This window comes from Choloepus didactylus, chromosome 1, assembly GCF_015220235.1.
Source record: "Choloepus didactylus isolate mChoDid1 chromosome 1, mChoDid1.pri, whole genome shotgun sequence".
In the NCBI taxonomy this organism is placed as follows: Eukaryota; Metazoa; Chordata; class Mammalia; order Pilosa; family Megalonychidae; genus Choloepus; species Choloepus didactylus.
The window spans coordinates 24,124,055-24,151,631 of record NC_051307.1 but is presented as its reverse complement, the minus strand read 5'-3'; the positions used below and the strand labels follow the sequence as shown (position 1 = coordinate 24,151,631).

Below are 27,577 nucleotides of genomic sequence, written 5' to 3'. Positions count from 1 at the left end.
TTTTTTAAACTATTATTAATTTTATCTTAAAGGCAGAAGATTAAAGACTTTTAATCTTCCTGGCTCTAATTTTCATAGGGCTGTGACACTAATACTTTTTTATTCCTCAATGGTTATATATCTTTTTCTTTCTGCAAGGCCTTTTAAATTCTGAGATCCTTGTATAAGCCCACAGATTTCTTTAGTCTTCCAACTGTTTCTGTCATCAGAATCTAGCAATGCAATAGTTAAAATTGTATTTCCAAGATTTAAAAAAAAACCTCTCTGAACAGTCTTCTCGTTTAATCCATGGGACCAAATAATTACACCAAAAAATAAACCAACACTGTTTCTGAAAGCATGCAGAGAATAATTTTGATGGTCAAAAAAAAAAGAAAATCCAAATTCATGTAACAAGTCAGAATGACAGATAATTAATTTTTATAGCTCGATTATAGCTCAACAGTTTAAGACACTCTTGGCTGAAACAGTTCTTCTAGTTCCTTTTTGTTTGGCATGTATAGTCATTTATTAAAACGACTTTCTATAGTTGAAGGAAATCTCACTAAAATGGATAATATCTAATCAACTTGCATACAGGGAAGCATCATCAATGAAAAGTTGGTATTGCATGTAATGAAATGTGATGGGTAGTTTCAAGTAAGTTGCAGTGACTTTTGCTTCAAGGCTTGCCAGTACTTTTGTGAGTTGTGCTAATTCTATTTCAAGCCCTAGTGACTTTAGTTCTCTCTTTTTTCCTCTACGTCATAATGTGTGGAGTCCCCAAATTTCGCTCTTTTGGGGGTTAAGGGAACTGTATCCTTCATGACCCCTCTGACATGGCTTGGGGTCAAGGTTCTCTATTTATTAGGACTGGAGAAGAGTAGTAATGAATTATTTCTTTAATAATAATTAACACAAAGGGAAGCTTTCTATCCCACAAGAAGAGCATGCTAATCTATTTTTCTTCTTTAATCTTGTTAGACGGTGTAACCTGCCTTTCAGAGTCTATTTTTTTTTCCTGGAAATAAGCCCAGGAGAAGTAGCTGCAACGGGCAACTAAAACTCTTATCAACTATGGCAAGACATCAGCACTGCTATTACCATCCCCCCCATTTGACACTACATTCTAGAAGCTTCAGTGCCCTGGCTTTTCAGATAAGAAGTCAAGGAGAAGTCATTTTCCTCAGTCATGTTATGCAACATTGTGTGAGGGAATGTGCCCCCCTCCACCCAAAGGAAAAAACAACGAAAAACAACAAAACCCTTTCCTTACTTGTTTCAGAGTGATAAAATGTGATTATTCAAAAACAACTGCACCATGTGATATGATATGACATGTCACGACAATCCGGGGTAGGGTTTCTAAGTTGGAAAGTCCAAAGATATAATTTGGCACATTACTCAACTCTGTTATCTCATAAAATGTGATGACGAAGAACCAAAACTCGTGCTCAAAACATAGGGGGGATTAGGCCACCTGCTTGATAAGTCACCACAAACATAAAAAATAAAGCATATGTATGCCTTAATACTTACCCAGTAAACACCCCAATATACCTTAACTAGAATCTTCCTCACTTAATATTTGAGCATTCGTTCCCACCTGTGGCCATTCTCTCATCTGTATAAAATCATTTCCCTCTTCTTTGCCAATCCCTGTGTCTGAAATCTTTCAAAGCTCGCTAGACCTCCTCATTAACCAAGCCCTTGGAGGGTCAGTCCTTCCTCTGCTCACACCTCAGAGCACAGGCATTTGCACTTTATGTTGCTTTGCATTCCCCTGCCTTCCTAATTCCAATTCCACCTTTCAAATTCCAACTTGCAAAATGTGCAAACTGTTTTCCCTCTACTATACTTCAAGCTCCGGAGAGCAGAAACCTTATCATTTAATTTCTTTTGACTTCCCACAGCATTTAGGGCACTGGCCTTTATGAAACTCAAAATGATGATTGTACGCTTTGTATGACTGCATGGTATGTGAATATATCTCAATAAAATTGAAATATTAAAAAAAATGAAATGATACTCATTTAAATGGACTTTCTGAATTACTATTCCAAAGAAGATTTTTAGATGGCTTTCTCCTGCCTATATATAATATCTCTAGCTATTTCCTTAAAACAGATGACTCTTGACAACTTTTGAAAATGTGTATCCTTTTCATGTTAGAATAAAAAGAAAAAAGGGAAAAAAGTTTACTTTGATGGTATCATCCTTTCCCGGTTATATCAACAGGCACATATAGGCCCACCTTGCCCACTGTAGGAACTTAATAAAATTGGTTGATTGAGTACTTCTAAGTCACATATTATGCTTGCAGATGAAAAGCATCTCTTCTTTTAAAAATGAAGTAGGAAATGCCATGAAAAACGTCCCAAGGCAAACGACCATTCTCTGAGCTGGCCTGGGATGCAGTTCCTAAAACTGAGCCATCAGTCTTGGGCCCCACCAGTTGGCAGTGCAGGATGAGAATGTCAACTTCTGGCACCCTGAAATTCACTGATGTGACACTGGCAATAAGGAGGACATTAGGATAACTGAAACAGCCTCCTACTTAATATAATTCAAGTTCCTTTTCAGAGCCCCACAGCCAGAGATTCATAAAATCAGCTAGATCAGCTGTCAAGATGTGTCACTCCACTTGCCTCTGCTGCCACCAGTAATCACAGTGTGAAGGCATGAAGATGCCACAAAGCAGACTCTCAGAGCCTTTATCAATGGCTCTGGTTGGAAAACAGACGTGGCTCCAGCCTACACTGGCGGCGAGCTTGGCGAGGCCTATTCCTGGTTCTGCTGCTGACTTGTATCCATATCGGGGGGCAAAGATCAACCTGCATGTATTGATATCTTTACATGAAGTTAACTCCTTGTTTCTTGACTACTGTACGGTGACATTATGAGGATAAAGAAGACAATAAATACGGACAGATAAGAGCTGTTGGGAGTGAAGTCTCCCTAGAATATGCAGAACTGTCAATTTGATAACTTCCCTTCTTTTCTCGATTCACTGAAAATACTGGCCACTATCAGTTGGGCAAAACTGTGCATGGCATAGATTCCAGGCACGTGTGAGCTTTGTTGTGATATGACGAGATTACTCTTAAAACTAACTTTGAGACCAACTAAATACAGAACAAAGGGTGGGAATGCTTTCTTGAGAAGCTGTAAAAAGTGTCTATTTTGGTGTTAATGGAATTTGTAAGTAATGCAAAAAATAAAGGACTCGTATGCAAAATTATGCATATGCATCTGCTATGTTATTTTTAGTCACTCATTGAGAATAAGTGTATCCGGCCCAAAAGGAGAGAAAAAAAGAAATGTTTCTAGCTCTAGAGATATTCTAATTCTGATATTTTTAGGAAATCATGTGTACCTCAGTAACTGGTTAAAGTGTGAGCCCAGTTCAATTAGAAAAGGAGCTACCAGGATATCAAACAAGAAAGAAAAGATGAGATATTGACAGTAATGAGTTACTGCAAGGTAAAGTTTTAACTTGTGTGCCCTTCCATTTTTGAGGATACCTCTCCATTTTAAAAGGAAAAAAAAAAAAAGGCAAAGGAAAAAGAGAAGCTGGAAGGGCTTCAAAGGAAAAGCCCAGGGTTAAAAAATTAGATTACTTAACCAGGAACTAGGAAAATGGAATGTAAGGAGATGCACAAGTGGAATTTAAAAAGTTTGATTTCCACGGTCATTTCCAATAGTCTTTCACAGTATCTGTAGGCTTAGAATGAAGAAAGGGGGTGACGTCTGCTCAGGCTCAAGCGCAAGATGCCAACGGGGAGAAGTTAAGCGAAGTCGTGTACCTGGTCGAGTGGTCAGTCCTCTGTCGGCCGCAGGGCGCGCGTCAACGGGTTCCACTGGGCCCAGGAAGCAAGACACAGAGAAAGCAGACAAGACAAATCGAGACAGTAAATAATGGCCCCTGAACCCAGAGCAGGGAAATGCATGTGCAATAAACAAGCTATCTAAGAAAAGGGGAAGCTGGAAGAGAACCACAGTGCGTTAATCCGGAACAGAAAAGACTGGCAGGGAGTACTGCTTCAGTTATAGCTCTTGACACGTCAATCTTACTCCTTAGTTTCCTAATAAAAGTAGTCACCAGTTTAGGCATCAACATCAAAGAAAGGGATTGGCGAGTGTGGCTTTCCCTCTCCACTAGCTTAGAGATGGTTTCTTGGCTTTGATTTGGAAATAAAATATCTGTTTACCTAGATTATACGCAGCCCAAGAGGAAACCTTAAAGATACCTCCTTTTACAACTCTACAATCTCATCTTATTTTACAGTTAATTTACTACAAAAGGACTCCATTAAATCTCATGGGAAAATGCAAATACAAATTTATCAGGATAGGAAAACTTCACCACACAATTTGCCATTTATTGAATCAAATATGTTCCTAGTTTGAGGATAGAAGAGGTAAGTAAACCAGAGAGTTTCTCTTTCTTTTTTTAAAGGCTGGTTTCCATTTGACAGATGCCACACAGTTGACATGTGTGAAATGTGACTATTTCCTTCTATATTTGTCAACTTTCAATTTTTCCAAGGCAACAGTGATCACTTTTGCACACCATTATCTGGCAATTTCAAGGTGTTTGTTTCTTGTATATATTTCCTTTCGCCTGGTACCAAGTCTTTAAAGAAACAAGTGATAGAGAGAGAAACAAAGCTTTTAGGATTAATAAATGGACAAGGGGCAAATGAAGCCAAGGTGGTGGTGGGGTGGGGTGGGATGGGGGAGCCCTTTGGTAAGGACTAGGAAATGTCAAGGTGAAAAGGTAAGAAAAGGTGAGTCCAGGTGTTGATGGGAGGGAAGGGTGTACGGCTTTTGGATCTGCAATGCTGATAAAACCATACAGCTTACGGACACATGTCCAGGCAGCCAAAGGTGGGATTAGAAAACAAAGCAATTTTGAATGTCACACACTGCCAGTAACAGTGAGGTGCAAGACAGCTGCTGCAAGCCAGGTTTTCAATATGAGAAGAAAACGTGGGAAAATGTTTCTGAGACTGCTAAGAAATATGGATAAATCAAAAGGGAAAGGCGCTTTAATCACGTAAGGAGGGTGGAAGCTTCAGCTGCCCTAGTTTTAGCTCAGACCCCAACACTTACAATGAAAATGATCTTGGGCAAATGACAACTTCTGAGGCCAATTCTTCATATATAAAATAGAAACAAAAGCAACTGAATCTTCTAATTGTGGTGAGGAGCTAAAAAAATGGTTTTTAAAACCTGTCTCATAAACTGTCAAATATTATAAAATTGTATTTATTAAATATCCTGTTAATTATATTTTCTGACAATGATTGCTGCAAGGATGATCAATGCTAGTCCTTTATTCACAGATTACAATAAGGCATTTCCTCCTGCAGCTCAAAGACACATTTAAACAAAGAACAATACGTTTCTTTTTTTTTTTCCAAGTGCAATAACATATAGGAAGTGAGTTTATTACTCCTTGTAAAATGGAGGTAGTAATTGAAGGGTTATTGGATTTTTAAAGAATTTCCTGGTGCTTCAGGTGCAAGTAGGAACACACCAAACCACACTCAAAGAGCAAATAAGTAAGTGGTGATGATATAAATCAACAGTTAACTGATCTGAAAATGTATTCTACTCTGCAAGAAGCAGTTGTGTCATGGTTTACTGAAGGTTGCAGAACAGCTGGGAGCCCCAGGTTCCACTGCTAGCTCTAGAACTTATTTTCTCTGTGATCTGGGTCGCAGTCTTTCTGAGCTTCAGTTTCAGTAAAAATCAACAGGGGTTTTTCCATGGCTCAAATCTGCGAATACGTGACAGAACCTTACCAGGAATAAAATGCTATTTCACAATTACTTAAGGGAATATTGAAAATCAGCTAGTGTGCAAAGAAAACAGTTTGAAAGATAATTACCACAAAATGTTATTGTTGGTTATCTCGAGTAAGGACATTATTTCTAAAAATTTCTCTGCCCCCCTTTTATTATGCAATGTGAACATGTTCTTTGAAAACAGTAACAAAACTTCTATTTTTAGAGAAAAAAAGTTTTCAGTTAATTTTTAGTGAACTAAATCCTAAATTCCTTTAGCAATTTAAAGGTGATTTTATATGAATAATCAAAAAATAAGCAACCCTGTGTTCAGTGAGCATATTAAGGAAGTTTTTCTTTTGTTCTTTTAAAGCAATTATAGCATTACAGGAAAAAAAAAGGAATATACATCAAAAAGACAAAGTAGTACATTATTTCCAATCTATTGCAAATGCTTTCTAATTTTTCACTCGCTGAGCCAGGAAGTAACTTCATCAAGATAGAGTGTTAATAATATTTTACACTGGCTGTTTAGAAAATTAAAAATAGGAAACAGATCATCTTAAAGAGTTGGAAGAAAACTTAAACAGAAATGCATTATTCTCCTGTCCTTGGTAACTTTGAATCAGATTCTTTCCTGTAAGAGGAGAGAAACAGAATGATAGAAAGTCTGGGAATTTTGAGTTTATCTGCAATACACCAGCCCTCAGCTAGCGTGGCCTTGCACAATCTCCCCACCAAGCCTAAGGTAATGGAGGAATCAACGGGAATCCAGTTTTACATACAGATAAGAAAGGCCTGATAAGGCCTGGCTTATAGTTTCGATGAAAGAGTTAATTCATTTAATCTCAATTTCACCATTTAAAGAGGTTTGCTCATCGCTTCTTAATGGCTAATTAAAAATATACCAGAATGCAACTCTGCTCTGAAATAAATATCTACAGTTTTGCAGGACTTGTTGGTCCTCTTTAAAATTATTATTTTCATGTACATGTATTATATGCATTCTACATTGATCTCTGTGGCTGGCCTCCTTGGGCAGCCATGGAAAAGCAGAACAAACACTGCTGCTATTGACACAAATGCTTTCAGCCAGATGGTTTCCCGCTCCTTGAGAAGAGTAACTCTGTAATAACAGCATCACCACAGGTTAGCCACTCATTTAGGTTCTGTGGATCTGAAACTCGAGAACTAAAAACTCCTGAAGGCCAACTGCAGCTGTTCAAGTGCCTATAATATTGGCAAACTGTATGCCTGTGATATTTCTATTTCTTTGACATAGGTTATAAGAATGCCTGGGCATCTTGCATTCCTTTTGGACTTGACAGATTGTTCTTGAGAAAAACAAGTTTTTGGTAAGCATCTGAAGCTTTGGTGATAAGGACTGCATGAACAATTAAAGGAAACCCTTCGAGAATTTCAGCGAGTTCCAACAGAGATTCACAAAGGAACAAGATCCTGGGGAAAAGGAGAATGGGTGGGGGAGAGGGACACGGGGAGTGGAGAAAAGGGGAGGTTTTAGGACTGTATCATTACATGGTTTGGTAAATTCATTAATTTTCCAGAAGGATACACTGTTTGGGTCAAGTGAGTGGCTCTCCCCAACACAGGTTGGTGAAATCTCTTCTGATAAGATCCTGATCCCATTAAAAAGAAAAAAAAATCCCATGGAACATTTTCTATGTTCCAGGTACTTTTTAAAGAATTTTTCATGAAGTCTCATTTAAACTCACACCTGATCTTGCAAATTAGTAACCTTGCTGTACACATTAGGAAACAGCCAGAGAAGCTAAGTAAGCTGCCCACCATTGCACAGCAGAGCTGGGATTCGAACTCAGATCTGCACAATTCAGGAGTGTGGGTCAGTGCTCACCCATGAGATCCTGGGAAATGTGACAGTGTTTTGGACTGTCACTTTGGCTGGGGGAGTGAAGTACTGGCTTTTTATGGACGGGACAATGCTCTGCATGGGGCAATCTCACACAACTCAACACTGTCCTGTACCTAACACAAGTTTCTAATTTCTTGCTGGACATTTACGTTATTTATGGTGAGTCCAGAACCAAACTCAATTTTTTATATAAACACCAAGCACTTTTGTACCGTTTTAATGTAACCTGAATTTTCTAGGAACACACCACTGGGTAAATAAAGGGAAGATTGTTTCATTGAGACCTTTACCAAGAGTTCTTTACTATTTTCAGAAATCATGTCCCTAATGTTGCTCCTGGTCATAAAACCTGAATTGCCAAAAACAGCCCCTTTTAACAGCCTGAATTTGTCACATCCACACAGGGCAAACACCCATGTTACTGCTTCCACTAGAAGTTGGGCCTCAGCACTTAATATGTTGAAATGTACATTGTAAATTATACCCATTATATTGATTTGCTCCCCCAAACTTGGTCAATTTTATTTAAAGACTGTTACGGAGGCTTTTCAAAACATTCGTATAAAAAGGATGTTGGGTCTGACTGCATTAAGAACCACACTTCAAGACTTTGAAGTCTTTAGTACTATTGCTTCCCAATATTTTTATGCAAGACTTTGCTGTTTATCAGTAATCGGTCTTTATTTAGCCAGCTCTTTTGATGAAGCCTAAACGAAGTAACAGCTGTATGCTGGCATCTTGGTCAAGGATTCAGTGGCATTGATTAAGGTTTCTGCCCAAATGAGTATCCTGGGAATAACGTGGGAAGGGGAGATTGTCTCCAAGGGTCAGTGCTGCAGTATGTGGTGTAAGGAAGTTGAACGCAATGGCCACACGCCACCCTCAAAGCTCACCCTTGATGACGGGCATCTAGTGCATCACTCTTTGGCTATCTCCAGGCTGTTCTGTTCCTGGCCTGTCAAAAACTGATCACTTTGGGGAAACCTAATACAGTTAATCCAGTCTTCTCTGGTTTATTTGGCAAGAGAGGAAGAAAATTGTAGCTTTTACAACATGCTTCTTTACTAGGACTGAAACTATTATTTCTTATTTGATTCAGGGGATTGGTAAGATGAAGGAGACCAGGTAAATAGTGGGCATCTTGAGGACAGCCTCAGGGGACAGTGGCAAACCCTGGATTTAGGACGCTGCTTTGGTGAAATCCTTCCTTCCTATATTTCTACTTGAAAGGAACAATCAGTATCCTTTTCTTCCCCCCTTAAACAAAATGGGTCATTTTGGCTTCTGGTTAAAAAAGTTAATATAAGCAGAATGCTCAGTAGAATACACATAATTTTTAGTGTAGACTGAATATATGTACATGAAAAAGATGAAATTCAGGGAGCATATAAAGGTAGATTCATTTATTTAATTGTTGGTCTTATTTATACTACCTTTGTGGTAAATCCAAAGTTAAACTTATCTCATTAAAGAGACCCAGGAAGTAAGCAGTTTGATATTTCACATAAAGCAGTTAAGCTATCAATAGTATAAGAAAATAAAGGGAAGATCTGAAATTCCTTCTAAGTTCTGTTGTTCTATACTGTGCTATATGGCACCAAGCTCACTGCATCTCACCATATTCACTGAATTTGTTGAACTCGTTTCCAAAAGAGTTATTATCAACAAGGGCCCTGGATCATCTTTTATCTTCCTTAGACTCTGTATACAGTATACATTTCTAAAAGATTCACAATATTTAAGGGAAATACCAAGTTTTAAAACCATACGCAGTAATTTCTTTAAATGAATTTCATTCTGATGCTCGATTATCTTACCTTTTGTTTATAATTTTTTTCCATAAACTTTAAATAAATTATAAACTATAATTCCATAAACTATAAATTATAAATTCTAGGTTTTATTACTTGAAAGTATATGTGCATGTGTGCTTAAAGATTTAGGAATGGTTTGAAATATATTTTGTCCTCCTTTTTCAAAAGTAACAAATAATGGAAAATGTTAAATTGGAGCATTTTAACATGTAGAACTTACACACTTGGAAAGCCAAGTGAAAATGCCTTACATTATGAGAAACTGATAGGAAATGCTTTATAAATTATAATTATAGAATCACATTGTAGATAAGTTTTCAAAGGTAGAGTAACTTTTAATAAAAAGAGAAGACTCTAGATATTTAAAAATTTTCATGAAAATTGAACATAAATGACAAGCTAAACTTTACTTATTTGCATTATGGATGGCAATTTTCTACCAAAGTAGGTGTGTTAGCAATTTTTCCTCAATTAAACAACCCAAAGTTCTAAAGGAAAAGGGGAAATACTAGTTGTCTATTCAATTTAAATAAATGAGATTTGAGCATTTTTCACAAAAATTTCTTATTACAGACTGAATGATGAGGACTTATTGCCAAAATATACCTACCATCTATAAAAGATATACAACTTAATAATGAAGTTACCCAGTTCTTTATAATTAAATGCCTTTTGACACTTTTCCCTCTTTATGAGTAAGAATTATTTCCATAAATTGTAAAGGCTTAATCATTTTTGCAGCAAAAATAACATTGCTGTTCATATTTGATGGTATTACCACAAAGTACCCTTTTTCAAATTAAGAAACAAATTTGGGGTGATTACTCACATTAAGAAAATAGATTTTCTTTAGTTCTTTAAAAACAAACAAACAAACAAAAAAACAAAAACCAAACTTCTCCAGTGCACTTTAGTTCTAATATCTGATTTGGATTTAGTCTGAAGAGAGCACTGATTACATTTGATGAAGTATTCATCTTACAAATATGAAGTCACCATCGAAGTTTGCTATTTGAAGAAGGAAATCTCAGGTAAAATCCTACATATTGTTGAAAACCATATCACAAGTATCTAGGAATCAGATTTCATGTATTAGTAATTTTATACTTCTAAAAATGATGAGGAATTTTAAAAAAACAAAAAACATGCTTTCTCCTAAACAGGTATTATTTGAAAGTTTCTAAGAAACTCCTGTGAAAGAAAATATAACATTCATTACATAAATTTTTGATGAGAAAATGCTACATCTTTGAACTATAACAGGAAAATATATTCAGAGTAATGTGCTTCTTCGTTTGACAGCTGCTTTAAATTTAACTTTCGGAATATAAAATTGTTTAAACTTTATTCAATATTATGTTTTATTTAGAAGTGGTTCTCTACATGTTTGCTTTCAACATTTAATCCCATCTGAAATTTAATGTAAGAATAAATATCCAAAGAAGACTATTTTGGTGCCTTTTAAATCTCCATTTTTTAGATTCTATCAAAACTTTTCTCCTTGCTTGGTGAACTGTGGTTTCCGTAATTTCATCACTGTCCTGAAGGAATCATTAGTATATCCTGTTTTCTCTGAAGGTGGCCATTCTTGGCCACTGTCTTATAATCAAAAGTTGAAGTGAGCTTGCATTGCAGAAACAACAAAATACCTCTCAATGGGGAAGTATTTTTAAAAATGTGTATTGAAAGTCATCATTACTCAAGAACATTAAAGAGATATCATACACTCATTCTAATATATCTGTCTATCTGCCTATTTGTCTATCTTTCTATCACCTATCACAAATCTACTATTTAAATTTCTATCAGTATGTACTCCTGTATTATTTGTTTGATTCATTATTCTCATTTCATTCAATGGGCTGGAAAACTTTGCAATCATTGTTTAGTTTGATGCTCATGTTGTCCCAGATTTGATCAGTGGGCGTTCCTTCAAGCTGGTTCCTGCGTACTTTTATATATCTATCTATAGATACCCATCTCTCTTTCTATCTAGATATAAATTTAGATAGATGGACACATGTTTCTATACCAAATGCTTCTCTTCCCTCCAGGACCCCTACCTTCGTTTTCGGTATTGGCAGGCACAGAGTCCACCCCCACAAAAGGATGCCAGGGCTGGAGATCATCCAGGCTGAACTCTCCGTTTGCGGGCAGAAGCTCCACAGTGGTTTTTGTTTCAGTCAAAGACGGCATGAGGGCATCATTTCCATAACTGATTCTTGGTTCGCTGATCATGTTGGCCAAGACGTCATCCGAGTAGTTTTGTTCTTTCTGAAGCAGTTCGTCTAAACAAAACAAAAATATCTCTTTGGTAAGTAACAATTACAACCACAGCAGCAGCACCTACCATTTGCTGTCAAAGCTTAACGGCTTTACATGCATGATCTCACTCAGATCATGACTTGGGTACCACTGTCATCTCCATTTCCCTGATATCAAAACTGAAGTTCACTTTTTTTTTTTTTTAACTTTTGCCAAGTCATAGATACCAAGTGGCCAATGGGATTTGAGATTTGAACCCAGGGAGAATGGCTCCAGTGGAGAAAGAATCTCAAGAGCTAAAATGCCATCTCCTCTGACACACAGTGAGATTCTCTAGGACACAAATGACCTCAGAGGAATAAACAGTGTGCTTTGGTATGGTGTCAGGGGCTGAAGGCCATACCCAGCGAAGTCCTCAGTTTTTCCCTGAACAATAAGTAATATGGGATACACATAACTGCCAGGCAGCCTGCGCCGTTTTGTAGAGTTCTCATTGTTTTGCCTTGAAGAAATCCGCCTTCCCCAAATGCTCACTTGGCTCTGCATGATGTACGTTCCGAGGGAACAAAGTAACCATCCCCTTACTTTCCAGATGCAGCCCTGCAGACAGGAAGCTGTGCAAGGCCTCCCTTCCCTGGGCTGAATATTAAATATCCCTGGCTCCCAACATTTCTCATGTGACCTGATACCAGATACCTTGACTTTCTCCCCTGTAGCTTTTCCTTTCCAAAAAATGCTATCAGTATTCCTTAAATTAAAAATTGACGAAAGAATATCAACATTATGGACTATAATTTACTTATCTAAAGGTCTTGTAGTCTAGTAAAAAAAATTCCCAAACCATACAATTTACAACCAAATGCATTTGTTGCTGGGGTTGGTTGCGGAGCTTAGAAAATAACCCTGCATTAAGTATAATTATTGCTCTAAAAAATGACCCTGGGGTATCACAAGATTTGCAAAGCTCTTATTACACTTATTACAAAGATTGATCAGGTTTTTCAGGCTGTTCTCCTTTTAATCAGGGACCCACCGACAGCGTATGTGCTATTAACAATAATGTTTGATTAACAGGAATATTTCATTTCCTAATCATGTGTGTCAAGTTTACTGTATTATATATTTCAAACCAATCACATGTTAATATTATTGCTATGGAAAACAAAGAAAGTAAGATCAGGTTTTAAATCTGATACATAAAATTCCACAATCATCCTTCAACTTCTCTTTAAAATTAACAAAAAAAGTGTCTGAAAAATGAAAATTCTGATCAAACGGATTCACTAAAACAATTTGATAGAACAGCATTAAAGCAGGGGATTAACATTCTTCCATGGAGTCAGTTTTACCGCCAGATCTTAGTTTAAATGACAGAATCTCAGGCAAAATCTGTCCTTCTGAAGTCTAATTTGAGTTATATATCTTCTGCTATGGCACCATTCTAAAATTCAATATTTGATGCTTGCTATGACCTTTACCATGCAGATAAAAGGCCCCCATTAGATTTCTTTCAACCTTCTCACATCTTACAGAGTCATGGGTAAATGGCCAACAACTTAGCCAATGTCTGATTTAATAAATTAAATGGGCATTTGTGTTTTACATAAATTTTATGCCTGTGGCTGTTAAGCACTTAGCTAGATTACAAAGATGAGATCCTGACATAATTTATCTTAAGAGTGGGTATAACCTCCACCAGAGCTATCAGCTCTTTGGGGACAAGTTGTTCTTGTTGGTCCATCACTTACCCTGCTCCTTCATCTGGGATTTTTTTCTCTTGCCTTCCATACTTACAACTGGGCTTCATTTTCCCTGTGACCCCTTCTCAATAATATTCTCCCTCTCTCTTTTTTCTAATGGTCAAAAAACATATTTAGAATTAGCCAGCTGAACTCAGTTTAGATGATCCCAATTTTGTTGGCAACATCCAAAGCATCATAGTCAAGAGCCAGTCAAACATATGCTTTCTTCTCTCCATCAGGCCTGAGCAGGGTGTTGACCTTGGCCATGTCAATGCAGAGAGCTTCCTCACAGCCTATTTGATCTGGTGCTTGTTGGCATGGCAACCAATGAACACAAATTGTTGTCTACCATCTTCTTCACGGCTGACTCAGTGGTCAAGGTGAACTGGATGATGGCACAGTGCTCAAGCTTGTTTCTTCTGGGGGCACTCTCCTGAGGATACTGGGGCTGTCTTCGAACCTGCCAGAAGGTGGGTGAAGTGCCGAACTTCTTTCAGTACTTTCAGTACTGCCTTCTTGGTTTTCAAAGCCTTTGCTATGGCTTCTGTTTTAGGAGAGCAAGGGGCTTCCTTAGCTTTCGGTGCCGTCTTAGTGAAAAGCTCAATAATACTCTTGTTCCTTTTTTCTAATCTCTCTGTCCCTATCTTTTTTCCATAGCATCTCTTTGCATCTTTCTATACAATTCTCTCCTTGGAAATCCCATACACTCTTGAAATCCTCAGGATCTCCTACTTTTGGATGATTCTGAAATCTATTTCAATTGTTCTGACTTCTCTCTTTGACTCTGGTTTATATATCTCTAACAGCTTGCTGGATATATTAACCCAGATATTCCTCCTCATCTACAAAGTTAGCACATTCATAGCTGTACTCAATGTCCCTTTTTTCCCCTACCCCCCACCCCCACCCCGCCTTCTTGTTTGTAATCATGGCAGCACCATTCTCCCAGTCACTGAGGCTCAAAACTTTCAGAACTGCCTGTGACACTTGGGATTTCTGTGTGCCCCATACTCACACTATTGATGGCTCCCTTTTACTTAAATTTCTAAATTCTCTCCTATCCAACTCTTGTTCCCCTTTTCTACTACCATTACCCCCTACCCCCAGACCAGCATTACATTTTGCCTGGTTAATTTGAGGGTCTCCTCAATTGCTCTCTCTACTCTAATTTTTACCCCTCTTTGTTCCCCTGATATTTTCCTTATACAGAGGAATGGCACTTCCCCATTTCAGTGGCTCCCCATTTTCTACTAAATAGAGCCCAATTCCTTTCGGCAGATGTTGAAGGCCCTTTGTGATCAGGGTTTACCCCATCCTTTCAGTCATGAGGCCCAGAGCTCCCTGCTGCTCAGTCTGATTTGTGCTTGGGTCATCCCCATAGGGGATCACACTTTTATTCTCTGTTCCTGGGATGCCCCTCTTCCGTTTCTGCTTATCTAACTGATATGCCAGCTCAAACACCACTTCCCCTATGACTGTCCTCTCAACAACTTTATGAAGCAGGTTATGATTATCCCTATGGGTCTGGAAGCTGAGGCCAGGAGAGATAAACTAAATTCTTCAAAGACACATGGCCAGTAAACTCAAGTTTTGGGCTGTATTACACCAAACTCCACATATTTACCACGACCTATTAAGCCTTGTACAGAACTAGAAGAGGTGGCTCATTTGTATGCTCATCGTGGGCTTGCTCATTTACAAAGTAAATGTAGAAACCAAGTAGTATATTTTAACTTGATTCTAATGTCTTCAGTAATGTCGTCCTCACAATATAAGGCTTACTGGGCTGCAAGCCGATTTAAATCACTACTAGCCCCATGGAAATGGTTATCACTTTCTTCTCCCTAATAGCCATTTCCCAGACACAGCTGGAGGGGGATTTTTATATCCATCTTGACGCTTGGCAGTAAAAAGTTAAGAGCAGGAAATTGTCACAGGTGGAAAATCTTCCATCTGTACTTTATGGACTATCCAGGCTATTCCAGGTTAAGGTAAACAGAGACAGTTCTTTTTTCTCTTTCATTTTTTTAAGGTGTTGGCAGAAAATTTCCTCCAAATGGCTGCCAGAATGTTAATTACTATGGTAGTTTGGCTGGTTTCTTATATTCATTTCCAGAAAATGAAGATGAGAGAATAAAACCTTAAAGAAAAGTTGCATCTTTTGCTGAGGGAAAAGGATTTAGGCTTTTTCTTAAAACAGCAGAAATCCATGTTACTGTCTGAAGTTAGGAGATTTATAGAAATAGGAGATTTAGAAATAACCACCCCTAGTTATGTGATTTGGAACAATGAGGTCAGAGTGTGGCTTTAAGGAAAACAGAGGGAAGAATGATGGATTACCATTAGCCAGAGTAGGATTCAATTTTGTGATCATAAAATGACTAAAGCAGGCAGCCACCTTTTGACCTCATTAAGGGCTCAAGATTTTACCAAGAGCTATCACAACTGGCATTGGGCAATTCTGCCTGTGACAAAAATCCAGAGCCAAATATGATGACTTCATTGCTAATTCTGATGGGGTCTTCATCTTTGACTTCCGTGGTGAAACTGATCATACAGACAGGACACTTGTACTGTGTTGATGGCCCTGATGGATTATCCTTTTATCTGAATTAATTTAGTATTTATTGCAATGCTATGAGGACATGTATTGGGGATTTCCAAAACTTTTAAACATCTACATTTCCCAACTACCTCATGAAACTAAGAAACCAGGCTCATTTACCCCGACTTTTTCTGACAGCTATTTGTTATTGCCCAAAATTGCAGCCATGACCTTTGGAATCGAATATTTTTTCTATAATACGCAGGCACTTGAGCCTTAAGAGTTAAAAGTGGAAATATTTAACTGAGTTCAATAATGATAATGTTTAACATATGGTTTAAGCAATAATGGTGCTACTTAAGTTCAAATATTCAACATATAACCAACCCTATTTTCTTGCCCTTTAAAATTGCTTTGAGGATGTATATTAAAGTAAATCAGAGAAAAAAAAAACCACTACTTGGCTATCATGGAGAATCTTTAAAATATTTAGAAGCAAGCAGCATCAAAAGATAACCCAGTAGTGGTATCAAATGGTTAGTATATTTTTTTTTCTGCAGAAGAAATAGAATTTCATCGTAGCTCATTTTTAGAGAAATGGTGTCATAAAAAGATCGCTGAATGCTAAACAGATAAATTCTAGACAATTATGTTACAATTCTTCTTTTAATTATTAATCTTCTACCTAAACTCCTTTTAATTGTCATATTTTAGACAGTTTAGGTTTCTCAAGAAAATTAAAGTTTATAGACATTCAATCAATTTTATTTTACATGGTTTAGTTTATTATCACTGAACTCTCTCTTCTATGTGTGAAACATATTTGGGGTAGAGAGGGAAATTTTCTCCAATTAAAGGAAGTGCAATCTCAGCCTTTCCCCAATAAAACTCAGCTATTAAAGGTCTGGTTGGGAAGACTTGTGAGAACATGAGCTCCCCCAGGCTTGCTGGTTTTTCTTCTATCTAGAATCTAACCTGCACTGCTTTTATTATTTTTTCTATTTTCTGATTTTTCTGGTTCCTGGTGGAAAACTATGCATTTAACTGTAGCCTCTCGCCAAAATGGAAATTTCCTTCCAACCTCATCTAACAAGGGATTCTCATATGACCAAGTCTTATTTTTAAAATAAATATTTACTTATGCATCTGTCAGAAATGACTGAGGATTACACCCCTATACAGTGTGCACCCCCCTGCCCCATGGCTGCACTGGAAGTACTGTAAAAGGGATGTCATTTTCTCCCTACCAAGAAGCGCCACTATTAATCAGATGCCAACCATTCTAGGCATATTGCCCACTCCAGGGTTGTGAGATCAGATTTAATTTTCTAGCCACGGCTCTGCATGTCTGATTCATGGCTCAGCAGATAAACACCACGTTGTTTATTATACTGAACGTCACTGTGGCCTTTCTGCATTCATAAAATCATTGGGGGAGGCTGGATGACATAGTATCTGTAGTTCCTTCACTTTAATCCTGTGATCTATATCCTTGCTACCTGGGCATCCCCTGGGAGCTTACTAGAGATGCAGAATCTCAGGCCACCCCTAGACCTGGGAATGAGACAGTGTAGGTTAACAATCCCCTGGTGAGGCTCTGCTCTCCAGCACTCTGCCACTGCCAGATGTGTGCCTCACAGCTGAATACACGCAAAAGTACCAGCACACAATGGCCTCAGTCATAAAAGACAAAACAAGCCTGAAAACAAAACAAAACAAAAAAAGTATGAAGGATGGGCATGGGCAACAAACAAAATTGCCAGAGAAAATGTCACTCCCAAATACCTTTAAATCAGGTTCTTAGAAACCCAGTATATCTGTGGCCTTGAATCTTTCACTCACTTTAACATTTCTGAATCGGAAAGCTACAGGAAAGGAAAGACCGGATATGAATTTCCCCCTTCACCAAACCATTAGGCAGGCAGGCAATCACAAACCAGCCAGAGCAGGAAAAGTGTTCAGGAAACCGGTGACTGTTGTTCTGACTTTGAAAAATCAATGTACTTATGAGGGAAGAAGGTATCATGGGACATAGTTCACCACTGTGCTCTTGCGGGAAAAAAGCAGCTATCCCTCCACTGGAGGAGTTTTAAACAGATCAGCCCTAGTTGGTAAACATGGACTTATGCATGGATCAGAAACTCTTTGGAATGCTCATTTGGGGAAAAATCACATGTGGTCTTCAACTGATTATTATACATGGTTGGGATGTTCTGATCAGTTTATTCCTCATGTTATAGCCACACTGATGGAATCGTGTCATGCTCTCACACCTTGATGGCGTGGGATCAATTGCATTAGTAATACCTTCCATTTCTGTGGCCTTTTCATATTCATCTATCTGCTTATCTGATACCCATGAAAAATCCTTACAGCTGGATCACTGGTCCCATAAACAGTGGCCTAATTCGACATCCATCCTGAGATATATATTTACGACTAGCAAGTGACAGAAATGGGAGCTGTAACAAAGTATGCTGATTTCCAGTGCAACCATCTCATTACTCACTACTTTTATGGAGAAAATGGCTTTTTAAACCTTGATTAAATACCATAGAGGTATTAACCCATCTGTTACTGCAGGCATCCTGTCTTGCATACATTTATTTTTGATGGATTTGGAAAGGGATGAATTAAATTGTAGAGGTCTCCCGCTCCCCCCCATATCAAGAGGTTAAAGCAATATTCCAAGGTTACAGAGCTTCTTGAGGTCAGAGCAGAGCTGAAAGCAAGGTTATCTGATTCTCAGATCCACAAATATGTGATGCTCTCTTCTCTTGTAATTGAGGCTGTAACCTGCCATTTTCCTTTTGATGGTCAATCCTCAGTAACAGTTGATCCCTCTGATAATCTAGCTCCCACTTCTTTAGATTTCCACTTTCTCTGTAAGACTGGCATGAATATGATAACCACAGGAACTGCCATTGGGTTTCACTGACACCAAGTCAAAATTTAAACTAATTTAGATTCTTCCTGATTTTGACCTGTTTAAATCCTTTGAACAGGATGTTGACTCTGTACCCTCAATTGCTCCAATTATCCCTTCGCATCCACAGTGTGGAACGAGGATGACCCAAGGCTGAGGGTGAAATGGCACTGTAAGATGCAGCCATTTTCCAACTCGGGAAAAAATTTATGTCACAAAGTAATGCTGCCCCACAAATCTAGCTTTTATTTTTGACCCCCAGAAAATTGGGTCATCCATTTTATTTTTAGCACGCTGTCAATCTTGGAAATCTGTCCGAGTCAAAATTCAAACTCCATGTCTGAATCTGGGTTTATTTTTCTTTCATAATTTCTTGGCCACAGATTTTAAATGGGCCATGCTTTATCCACTAAAGGCAACAAAATCATCTCTGGAGGGGGCATGAATAAGGTAGCTCACCAAGTTGTGAAAATATTCCTTATTACAAGTGATATTTTTCTAAAGTGTCACTCATCTGGCTTAAGACCGAGGGTATGGAAGAAGAACCTTTCAATTTAAGACAAATTTCCTTTTGGTTTTCAAACAACCGAGACAAAACGACTTCAATCTACCGATGGCATCAGCAAGAAAGCATGGTAAAAATCAGCCAGGCTCTGCTCTCTGGCATCTAAAAACAGACAATTTTCTTCATGTTTACTTGTGAAACATGTGTCATGTCCTCACCTCATTTCCAGCTGTATCAGGAATCTGATATAGCTTCACCTGCTAGGGGAAAATCGGCACGCATAGACTAGTTGAGAGATGTATGCTTTTAGGACCAATTTAAGGATTTTCAAGGTAATTCTGACTATATGAAATTCTCACCGTAATTCAGTTTTTAACAACCTGCAGCGTAAGCTGTGACATCATTGTGATTCCTCCTTTATTAATATAAAAAATTAATCTCTCATTACAAAAGTAATATAAATTCAATGCAAAAAAAAATGCAGAAAACAAAAAAAAGTGAAACAACAAATAAGTCACTTGCAATCCCACTAGAGATAACCAAGAGTAAAGCTTTACTTTTTTAACGGTTGTATCCTTTACAGAATTGATAATTTCATCTCTTCCTCATCATTATTTTATTATCTGATTTTTATGACTGTGGTCAATGAGAACAAATTTTGCGAGACTGCTGAGGTGTGCTGAAGGCCACTGTGGATTCAGATTCTTTGGTTTCAAGGACACAGCAATGGAATATCATGAGGCTGACTTTTCTCTTGTTTCATTCTACAGTATTTATTTTTCAAGTTTCTGGTAGGTTGTTCTGCATAATTGGTACACTTTGTTTTATTCTAAGTAAGTTCTTACGTGCTGAATAAATTGGAAAAATGAAAACTGAGGTTTGTCATATCTGGGAAGGTTAATGATTTTAGTGAGGACAAGAATGTAAAATAAGGAAGATTACTTTTTAAATATTCAAATGACAGGTGTACTGTTCTTCCATACGTTACTACAAAGACAAAGTCATGCATGATGTATGCAACCTGGGCTTATATTCTCCTGTAGGTTTTACTGGTGGAGTTGGGATGTTGCGGGGTCAAGCCACAACACCCCTTCTTCTCTGCTTGAGGTCTGAACCAATTAAGAGAGCACACAGAATTTAAAATATCACCTTTATTTCTGGACAAAGGCCAGATCTTTAGTAGTCCAACATGCCTTTTATTTTTTATTTTTTGGTTTACATCATTTTTTACTTTATTAAAATCTATACACATATTTTTATATATTAAATCATTATAGAATTCATATTTTTAGGCACTGAGTCTCCAAAATTAAGGTGCCTACTGTACTTTGCTCTCGGATTTCAAACATTAAAACATGAGAAGTAATACTCCAACTTACTATTGGATTGCGAGCTTAAATGCAGCAGAATAAATTAGGAATGCTCAGCAATCTCAAGTAAGGAATTACCAGGCTAGAGCCTGAATGAATAATCTTGACATGGGTTGATTATCAGTTGGTTTGTCCTTATTACTCATCAACCTTTTTATTTACAAACCTAAATGGAATGAAAATTCCCCCTTTACAGAGATACTAACAGAAGAGACACATCCATTCATTCTCCATAACTCTAGACATTTATCTTGTTATCTTTCATGTCTTGAGCCTCTTACTGAGCAGTGAATGTTTATCTGTGCACAACCCATTTCTCTTTCTGATGGAATTTTCTTTGGAGTCAGTGGAGCTGTCGCTGAGCAATTCCAAGCGTGCTTCATTAGGTATCTCGGTTCTGCATGGAGAATTCTCAGAGATCATACTTTCAGCTTTGGCTCCCATGGCTGCTTCTAAAACTGTTAGAATCTTATCAAGTTGGTCCACCATAGACTTTGCATCTTCTTTAGTGAAGCATGTTGGTGGTTTTATTTTAAGCACATTTCTATGAGGTTCATCGGCACTGAGAAGCGCTTGCTTTTCTTACATCTTGTAGATGATGTGTTGAGCTTTGGCTGTGGCGGGGGTCCTTTTCTGCTGGTCCTTCACTAAATCAATTCCAATAAAAAGGCCAACAACCCTGATATCTCCTTATCAAAGTGTGTTTAGCCTTCTGCTTGTCCGGTAACTCAATAAGGTAATTCCCTACACGTGTGGCACTTCCTTGACGGTCCTCATTTTCAATTATATCCAGCAAGGCCAGGCCAGCAGCACAAGATACTAGATTTCCTCCATACACGCTGAAATACTCCATCCAGAGCTACTGAAAGCCTCTGCAACTTCTCTGGTTGTTGCCACACATGCTACTGAGTGGCCGTTGCTCACTGGTTTTCCCATTGTGACGATGTCTGGAACAAAGTCTTCGCCATGCATTTGGAAGCTCCAGAAATATTTCCCAATTTGGCCAAAGCCTACTTGAACTTCATCAGCTATAAACACAACTTCTGCTCTGTGGATGTGTTCTGCCACTTTCTGGAAGTAGCCTGTTGGAGGAATTATTTGTCCACCACAACTCTCCATGGACTCAGCAATAAAGGCAGCAATCTTTCTTCCACTTTTATGAGCTTCTTCAATAATATTCTTTGCCTCATCTACATAAGCAGTGGCTGGGTCTGCAGGGTCTTCTCTACATTTTCCTCTGTAAGTACCTGAATTTGGTGCCACAAGTACAAATCCTTTCTTGACAACTTTGCCCCTTCGAAATTTATAAGGACTGATCTCAATTAAAGATGAAAGGTGACCATGGTAAACATGGTCGAGAATGATCACATCTTGGTGGCCTCTGTACTGCCGAGCCAGGAGTAAAGCTAAATCATTGGCTTCAGAGCCTGATTTGTAAAATAGCAAACAGAGAGTTTCTCTGGCAGGGTTGCTGAAAGGCGTTTGGCATACTCAACTATGCTGTCGTGGAGAAATCGAGAATTTGTATTTAGCAGTTCCATTTGTTGCATGGCAGCTTTGACCACTTCAGGGTGACAGTGTCCCACATGGGCAATGTTGTTGATGCAGTCCAAGTACTGTTCATATTTCTCAACAAACATGTACTGCCTCTGGGCTTGCACTATTTTGATGGGATCGCAGCAAAGAAAACTTTACGTGAGGGTCCAATGTGCTTCCTCCTTAGCGCCAGGGTGTCCTGCTTGCTGTAGCACTCGCACATGGTGGTGGGTCCGCCGGGCTCTGCGAGGAGTCTCCCCTGTCCCGTGGATGCACTTCCCTCGTGGGTGTGGGGCTGGCCTCAGTGGCTGGCGTTCCTCAAGTTTATTCCCTTTTGGGTTCCCTTGCCTTGGGCATCTGAGTTTCCTGGTGACAGTCCATATGCCTTTAAAAAAATTTTTTTTCTTGGGTGTCAAGCTGATTGTGGGCTGGATTTCAGCCCCAACTTGTAGTCTCAGCTGCACAAGAGAAGGGAGGGAAGATTCCTAGAGGGCTGCTGCTGAGACGGACTCACTGAGTGGAGCCCCGCAAATATGTCCTATCCAAGCTGCACAACTGTTAAGCTGTGGTTCTGCCTGACCAGCACCCTCTTCCAAATTCATGAGGAAGTCTCTTACCCACATAAGAGAAGACCTGGGGGTGGACCAAAGGAAATCAAATGAATGGAAAACAACAATGCACCCTCGCAATAGGTAGAAGCCATTCTCTGCTATGTTGTCAAGAAAGCACATTTTAACTGATTCATATTTTTTAAATTCTTAATTGGTGGAATTTTATGATGTAAAGTACTGGTTAGGAAGGCTGTTTTAGCTCATGGAAGAAAGGAAGATTTTCAACATCCATACCTAGTTAACTTCACTTAAAGAGCCTAAAGGACTTATGCTGATAATTGTAAGGGCAACAGGCAAATGTGGCTAAGATCAACACAAGTGTATCATCATAATGGAGGATGACCTCCAGTTCCTACAGACAGCACAGCATCTCTGTAGACATGTAGACATTATTTGAAATGTTCTTTAGGCAGATAAAAAATTGAAAAACCAAACCCTCTCTGTTGCATACTGGCCTATTTGTGTTTTCCTTAAAACATAATACTTGCTCTCTGGTGAACACGTCTAGCTATAGCAATGGTCCTTCCTATTTTTTTTACATTAGCTTATTTATGACTTCCCTCAACAATATATATATAGAGAAATCAAGCCAGGCAATAGGAATGGCTTGGCCTTTGGATCTTGGAGATGGATGGCAAGTGCCCAACTTCAGGCAAGCATTAACAATGCAGAGGGGTGGGAGAAGCTGAAACGATTCACAGTAAGACAAATCATCTGGAACCCAGGAAAATGAAACCACTGTATCAGACAACACTGATGTGAAATGGGGATGATATCATTGATGGAAGCTCTGCTATCAAGTTGCCTATTGTCCTTCCTGGTGACTGACAATAGTGACAGTCCTTCCTGGTGACTGAACAATAAATCCTGGTGTTAGAAGGTTTGTCCCATTCAATGTGCTGGAAAATTACCCCAGTGAGCCACTGCCTCCCATGGATCTATGGCTTATGGGCCTCAAATGGGAAATCCCACCCATCTCTCCAAACTGTTTCTGACTGCCCATACTTGCCAGTCTCCGCACAAGACCTCATTCAAGAATTCTAGTAATTAATGCACCTCAAAATCTAGAGCTCTCTACACTAATTGCATAGTGCTACCACCACCACTCTATTTTTTTAGTATGGTTTAAACAGTCTGTATTTGAATACACTTTAAGCTTCATCATAAATTAAAAATGATTCACGTTACGGTTCATTTATACATGTCTTTTCATTCTCCAAGTGTGGTAAACATTAATTAACCCTGGCTAATTAAAACAGCCATGGTTTACACATTTACTCATTAATCAGACTCAAGCAAATGCAAAGCATTTAAAATCTTTCATAATTTACAACAATTAAATATGGAAATTATTTTTTTTAATGAAGAGGACATAAATTCAAGACATGCAGTCTTTTGCTAATTTGATTGTATTTTAGAAAGAAAGCTGGGCAATATTTCAGAGTCTTAGAAGTCAAGGGAAAGAAAAATTGCCAATGTTAAATAAATATTAACTGCTGATATGATAAACTTTTCTGGTTATAATTAACATACTGGAGTAGAATGTAGTTTCTTATTAAGCCCTATATTCAGAGCTGGAATTGTATATATTAGGGTGAATAGGGAGCTCTATAATCTTTCTAATAAGTCTAATCTATCCCCATTTGCCCAGAGATTATTTCCCTCCTGACACCAAGATGTGTGGCAGTGGGGACAAAATGATTCCTTTGCTTCACCTCTCTGCTTCTCTCTTCCATCACCCCTTCCACAGGGAACACTATTCCACCTCTTGCCTTTCTTGATTTTCAGTGGCTGCAATATCTTATCCTGTTAAGACCACGGGAATTTTGGTTCGCAGTGAAGGATTCCAAGGAAGTGAAAGGGCCTCAGCTTCAAATAGCTTGTAAACACAGAGGTTGTGTCATTTCCTCTCTTAAGTAGCCTGAAGCTGAGCTGTCCCTGGCATAATGTGTGGCAAATGCCTGGCAGGTTTCAGGGTTTACTGACTCCCGGGTGATGAAAACACAACCATGTCTAATGCCTGACTGGGTTTGCTGTTACATACCTATGTCCAGCAACCAAATTTAGTAAAGTTGAGACAGCTAGAATAAATCTATAAAATTAGCATATCTATTTCAATTTTGGGTTAACATTTGAGAAGTTGGGTCTTGTACCCTAAAAGTCCTTTCTACTGTTATTCTGCTATGGAAACTGGATGGTGACTGGATTAGAATATTTTATGGAATGAGTGATCTACAGCAACATCTAGTTTATTTGTGATCCTGTGGCTCAAGATATAAGAAGCTATGGCTAACAATACCTGGCTATGGATTTGTCATGATAAGCTCTATCATAATAGCCAGGCTGTCCTCACCCTTTAATACTGCAAATGCTAGGTGTGATGGTTAGTTCATGTGTCAACTTGGCCAGGTTGAGGGTGCGCAGGTGTCTGGTCAAGCAAGCTCTGGTCTGTTACTGCAAGGACATTTGTGGCTGGTTAATAAACCAGAAGGCTGGTTTATTAAATTATCAGTCAATTGACTGCACCTGTGAATGATTATATCAACAAAGGGCATGTCTTCCTCAATGAGAGAATCCAATCAGCTGGATTTAATCCAATCAGTTGAAGACTTTTAAGGGAAAAAGAGAGAGGACCTTCACTTCTTCTTCAGCTAGCCAGAGAAGAATTTTCTGAGTTTTCTGAGCCAGTATGCTGTCTGCTCTACAGAATTTGAACTTGTGCATCCCCACAGCTGCATAAGACACTTTTATAAAATCTTATATTTATAGATATCTCTTGTTGGTTCTGTTTCCCTAGAGAATCCTAACTAATACACTAGGCTTTGATCACTCAAGAGACAAAGATAAGGGTGGGATAAACTAATCAAAAACAAAATTAAAAAAAAAATCCATTACATCCTTCCACAGCATGTATATGCTCTTTACATACGAAAAAAGTCTTGGATTTGAAGTTCATAAAAGGCAGAGGAAAGGAAGTCTAAGGAAAACCTATTTGGAAGACTTAGGGTGCAGAAGCAGGAACAATGTCTTTCACGCCCTCCTTAATGTCCTTAGGATAAAGAACCCCCATGCACTAAGCGGATGGTGGCTGAGGCACTGGAGCTATTCAAAAGCATGATTTAGCCCCCTCTAGTCACACCCAGACAAAAGGAAGATCAAAAGCCAGAACAGCTTTCTCGAGGGTATTCGGTTTTCTTTCTTCCTTATTTCTTCTTTTTATTTTTTGAAAAGGTGATGGCTGAGAATAGAAAAGACTAGTATAAATCACCAAAGGGGCACAGGGATGTGCAATGAATTTCTTGTACTGACTGAACCTTTATCAGAAATGACAAGGCTGTGAACTTTTTCAGATGTGATTCACTTCAGGGTTTAAAAGCACACTTGACCTTTGGGCTTTTCATTTTCTTTACTTTTTATAACCATTTTGCCAAGAAAATTTGTCTCAAGTGCGCTCCTTCTTCCACTACAGGTGGAGGGAACAAAATCCCAAAGATGGTTTCCCCATGTGTCTGGGACATTTACAATTATGTGGTGTATTTGCTGTGTTTACAGTTTGGGGTGCAATGGCAGAGGTAATATGTGATTGTTATACCAGGTCACTAAGTAAGATATTTTAAGAAGCAGAGAAGTATAATTTGTTCTCCTATGTAAGCTTCAAAACACATACACTGTTTTGCATAACAGAATGAGTTGCCTTTCAGTTTTGGCACGTGAAGTTGGTACACAGCATGCTTTATTTTCCTGGTAATTTTCTGTTCAATTTTCTAAGAAGAAACATGTTTCTTGACTTAATATCCCACTCTCTGACAAGGCCCCAGGACAAACTTTCATAATTTGTCATTTACAATGCTCACAACTCCAGGCTGTATTTATCAATTTTCTCTTTCATCACTTATTAGAATAATTTTACTTTGGGTTTGAAGAGAACTTGAGTGGATACTTTAAGTAAAATGCGAGGATCAATAAGGGAAAGTGAAGACCTTAAAGAGGGAGGAAAGGCTCCAGTAAATAGAGGAGTAGATTCATAATTTATAAGAGCAAATAAAAGGGCAAATGGGGGCAAAACATTATCAAAGATGGCATTTCATGACTTAAACCTGCCCTACTCTTGAACTGTATATTCTCTTTAGATACAGTTGATCAAAGTTAATAAAGCAGTTTATGACATTATCTCTTCATAGGTAGTAAGAAGTCTTAACTTGGATGAATAAAAATTAACCATCAATTCTATCACACACAAAGAAACTTTCAATGTATTGGAACTTAAAGGTTAATAACACTTCACTTTAATATTTTATAAACATCACCGCTTTGGAAATAATCATGAAAAGAAATATATAAGGCTAATTCACCAGGACATTAATTTTAAATGATCACATCTGCCATTCTTCTATGTTCAGGACCGATAAAAATATATAAATGTAACCTATGAATCTTTATATTTTTGCTATTGTGTGTAGGAGTTTTAAAACTTCTGACCATTTAAAAATCACCTGGGGGTATGTTTTAGTTACTCCTCCAGGAAAGTAGGTAAAAAGCCAGGAACTGCGTGGACTGGACACCACAGAGCAATCTGTCTTTGGGCATACTTCATACAACAC

The 27,577-nt window shown here is 38.3% G+C and overlaps 1 protein-coding gene and 1 pseudogene across 6 annotated transcripts in view; both read right to left on the bottom strand.

Moving 5' to 3' along the window:
* LOC119531590 (amyloid beta precursor protein) overlaps positions 1 to 27,577 on the bottom strand; it is a 310,781-nt gene that overhangs the window by 12,114 nt on the left and 271,090 nt on the right. For 3 of the 6 annotated variants that reach the window (XM_037832974.1, XM_037832991.1, XM_037833009.1), the window contains 2 exons: positions 11,540 to 11,764; positions 3,786 to 3,839 (listed from right to left, as the gene is read on the bottom strand). In XM_037832974.1, coding sequence (XP_037688902.1) covers positions 3,786 to 3,839; positions 11,540 to 11,764 — 279 coding nt within the window. The remainder of the gene's footprint in view (positions 1 to 3,785; positions 3,840 to 11,539; positions 11,765 to 27,577) is intronic. The other 3 variants (XM_037832984.1, XM_037833001.1, XM_037833019.1) reach the window with 1 other exon arrangement.
* LOC119531610 lies at positions 20,596 to 23,063 on the bottom strand (annotated as a pseudogene).